This window comes from Phycodurus eques, chromosome 20, assembly GCF_024500275.1.
Source record: "Phycodurus eques isolate BA_2022a chromosome 20, UOR_Pequ_1.1, whole genome shotgun sequence".
In the NCBI taxonomy this organism is placed as follows: Eukaryota; Metazoa; Chordata; class Actinopteri; order Syngnathiformes; family Syngnathidae; genus Phycodurus; species Phycodurus eques.
Window position 1 is genome coordinate 714,982 of NC_084544.1, and position 3,322 is coordinate 718,303.

Sequence of the window (3,322 nt, forward strand, 5' to 3'; positions counted from 1 at the left end):
CCATTCGCGCACACATTCACACCTACGGGCAATGTAGAGTCGTCAATCAACCTAGCATGCATGTTTTGGGGATGTGGGAGGAAAGCGGAGTGCCCGCGCAGGCACGGGGACAACATGCAAACGCCACACAGGCGGGGGCCGGGATTTGAACCCCGGTCCTCAGAACTCTGAGGCAGAAGCTCGAACCGGTTGATCACCGTGCCGCGATATAGTTACATATTTACATAATACATTACATTACATTGTGGCACACGGTGAATAAACAGGTTCACAATAAGTACTCTATGGCCTGCGATGGGCTGGCGACCAGTTCAGGCTGTGCCCGGCCTCTCGCCCGAAGATAGGCTTGCAGCACGCCTCCGCGACCCGTCAGGAGCAGAAGCATGGATGGATGACTCTGGATGGATGACTCTGTGAGTCGTTGTGTTTTTGTGTGTGTGTGCGTGCGTGCGTGCGTGTGTCTGTCTGTCTCAAATTGTATTACTCGACACATTTTTTAAAATTAGTTCGAATGTAGCAGAACCTTTGTTTCAAGCAGCCGTCTTGTGTCGGACTGCTCTCCGGGTCGCACACGGAAATAAAAACTCCTCACCGGAAGCGCAACGTTCTCTTCTAGCGATCCAACATGGCGGTGAGTAGCACGTCAACGCGTACGAAGTAGCCGCGACGAAGACGCCGTCGAAATCCGCAATCATCGGCGCTGCGGACGCGTTTGAGCGGCTGTTTCCTCCGCGGATAATTAGACACACTTATCGTCCAACTATCTCAAGCCGTATTTCGCCGATTGAGGCGATTAGTCGCCCGGAAATATAGAAAGTGGCTAATGCTAACATGCTAGTCGCCGGAAAATGGAGCCCGCACATCCTTACGCGTAAACAACAACAACAACAACAACAACAAGAGGAGTTGGCGTTTAATGCGCAATTCTCAGCTACGGGTGAATTAGACATCAATGTGTTCGGTTTAGTAGTTTGACAGCAACACGTCACTATTAGCCTATTTCTCTTGCCTGCTACTTCTGTGAGGTGACGCGAGCAGTGGGGATATGTACGGACATGTTCTCTTTTGAGCCAAGCATGTTTTGCATGACAAAAAACTCCAAACAAATGTCATCCGAAGTGTGGTTTCAATATACTGCGATATTGTCATTCTTTCATTTGACTCACTCGTAAGGTTTTTTTGTTTTTGTTGGTAACTTGTCAGCTAGTGATGTTTTGCCTGGCATAGCGAGATGATTAAAGATGTTATTTGTAGTCCTAAGCAATCATATCTGATCCCTCACAGAGCAGTGGTTGGGAATCACTGCTCGAGTTGGACATGCGACGACCCGACTCGCTTGAATTGATCCGTAGCGCATTTGAAAATGTATAGGTAGACGTGCGCAGTTGTAAGCCGCCGTGTTGCTGAAATGCGTCCGCTCTGGTTTCTAAGGACCAGGGTGAGAAGAAGGAGAACCCCATGAGGGAGCTGCGCATCCGCAAGCTGTGCTTGAACATCTGCGTGGGCGAGAGCGGCGACAGGCTGACCCGAGCCGCCAAAGTTCTGGAGCAGCTCACGGGACAGACGCCCGTCTTTTCCAAGGGTGAGCGCCTCAGAAAAAAAAAAAAAAAACAGACGGTGGCGGGTCCGGTCTGGTCTGGTCTGTTGCGGTTCAAAGTCCCACGCGGCGACGTGACGATGTGTGATTGGCGTCCCGCAATATGTCCTCGTGTTGATGTTCAATGAACTGCGCATAAATGGAGATGCGCTCACTCATCTGCATTTTGCCACATTTCTCCTCTCAAAAATTGCAAACAAAGTCAATTGTTCTTTTGGAGATGATCATCATCGCAAACACCAAGCGGCAAATTCCCGGCGGTCTTGAACGCAGCACGCGAGCCACACAGCGAGGAGGTTGGCCGATGCGAGCGAGTCTCACTTTCCCCCCCCCTCGTGCGTTGGTTGCAGCTCGCTACACCGTGCGATCGTTCGGCATCCGCAGAAACGAGAAGATCGCCGTCCACTGCACCGTCCGTGGGGCCAAAGCTGAGGAGATCCTGGAGAAAGGACTCAAGGTGTGTTTGTGTGCGCCTGACAATCTCTTACGAGCTTAGCCGCCATTTGTTTTACTCGCCTTTGGGTTTTTGTACATGCCTTATACATTGTTTCTTTGGAAGCACTTTTTTGTCCTCTCTGCACACCACACAGGATCATCCACAGTACAACAAAAAAACAATACACTGTTTATTCATCATAAAGTAAACACCTCTCCCCCAAAGCAATAAAGACAAAATAAAATGTTAATTTGAGAGTGTTACTGTGCCACAGGTGCGCGAGTACGAGCTGAGGAAGAACAACTTCTCAGATACGGGAAACTTCGGTTTTGGCATCCAGGAGCACATCGACCTGGGCATCAAGTACGACCCCAGCATCGGCATCTACGGACTCGACTTCTACGTGGTACGCCGCCGCGCGTGCTCCTCCTCCTCGAGTTCGCCTCGACCGCCTTTCGTTTGACCAAAATGTCGCCTTCAGGTCCTGGGCCGACCCGGCTTCAGCATCGCCGACAAGAAGCGGAAACGCGGCCGCATCGGATTCCGCCACCGCATCCGCAAAGAGGAATCCATGCGCTGGTTCCAGCAGAAGGTCGGTGCACATGCCAATTAAAAAAAAAATATATAGATATACATATATGTGTGTGTGTGTGAGTACGCAAGTTGAAGAACGCAGTTCAATGCTCGGCCCGATCTTTTGTTGCAGTACGATGGCATCATCCTCCCTGGCAAGTAAAGAACCACCTTTCACATCTTTGTAAGAAAGTAATAAAAAACTGAAAATATCCTTCGCATGTCCCTTTCTTTCATACTTTTCAGTTGTTTTGAGTTAGAAAATTGTCATTAAGGAAAGTTACATTGGATAAGTTTTTGCGCTCTTGCGGAAATCTGGGCACAAATTTGGTCGTAATTTCATATTCTTCACAAATCAAGACTGCAACGGGTCTGTTATTTTTATATGCTATTAGTCAGTCTAAAATGTAAAAAAAAGAAGAGGGGTTTTTGAATGCATTTGCTGTAAACTAAAGATTTTGGAAATAAGAGTATCGCAACCAACAGTGACTTAAGTCTGACATTTGTTTCTTTTGAAGCACACCAGTCAACTTCTCGTCGTCGGTGACATCGTGTCACAGCCGAGGTTGTTAGTTGGTGGCCGCCTGTCGGCAAGCGGGCGAACAGGCGCCAAATGAAGCGTCGTCTGGCTGGAACAATCCTTTTGAACTTCACTTCCCGGCATGCTTGAGTGAGCATTTAAAAAAACAACAACAAAAAGGCAGGTTTTTGTTCAC

The 3,322-nt window shown here is 48.7% G+C and overlaps 1 protein-coding gene across 1 annotated transcript; it reads left to right on the forward strand.

Annotated features, from left to right (window-relative positions):
- Positions 1 to 551: 551 nt before the first annotated feature.
- On the forward strand, positions 552 to 2,820 carry rpl11 (ribosomal protein L11). Its single transcript, XM_061665287.1, has 6 exons — positions 552 to 631; positions 1,432 to 1,582; positions 1,948 to 2,054; positions 2,308 to 2,439; positions 2,515 to 2,625; positions 2,740 to 2,820. Exons 1-6 carry the CDS (start codon positions 626 to 628, stop codon positions 2,767 to 2,769), a joined length of 537 nt encoding a protein of 178 aa, XP_061521271.1. The 5' UTR covers positions 552 to 625; the 3' UTR covers positions 2,770 to 2,820.
- Positions 2,821 to 3,322: the final 502 nt, after the last annotated feature.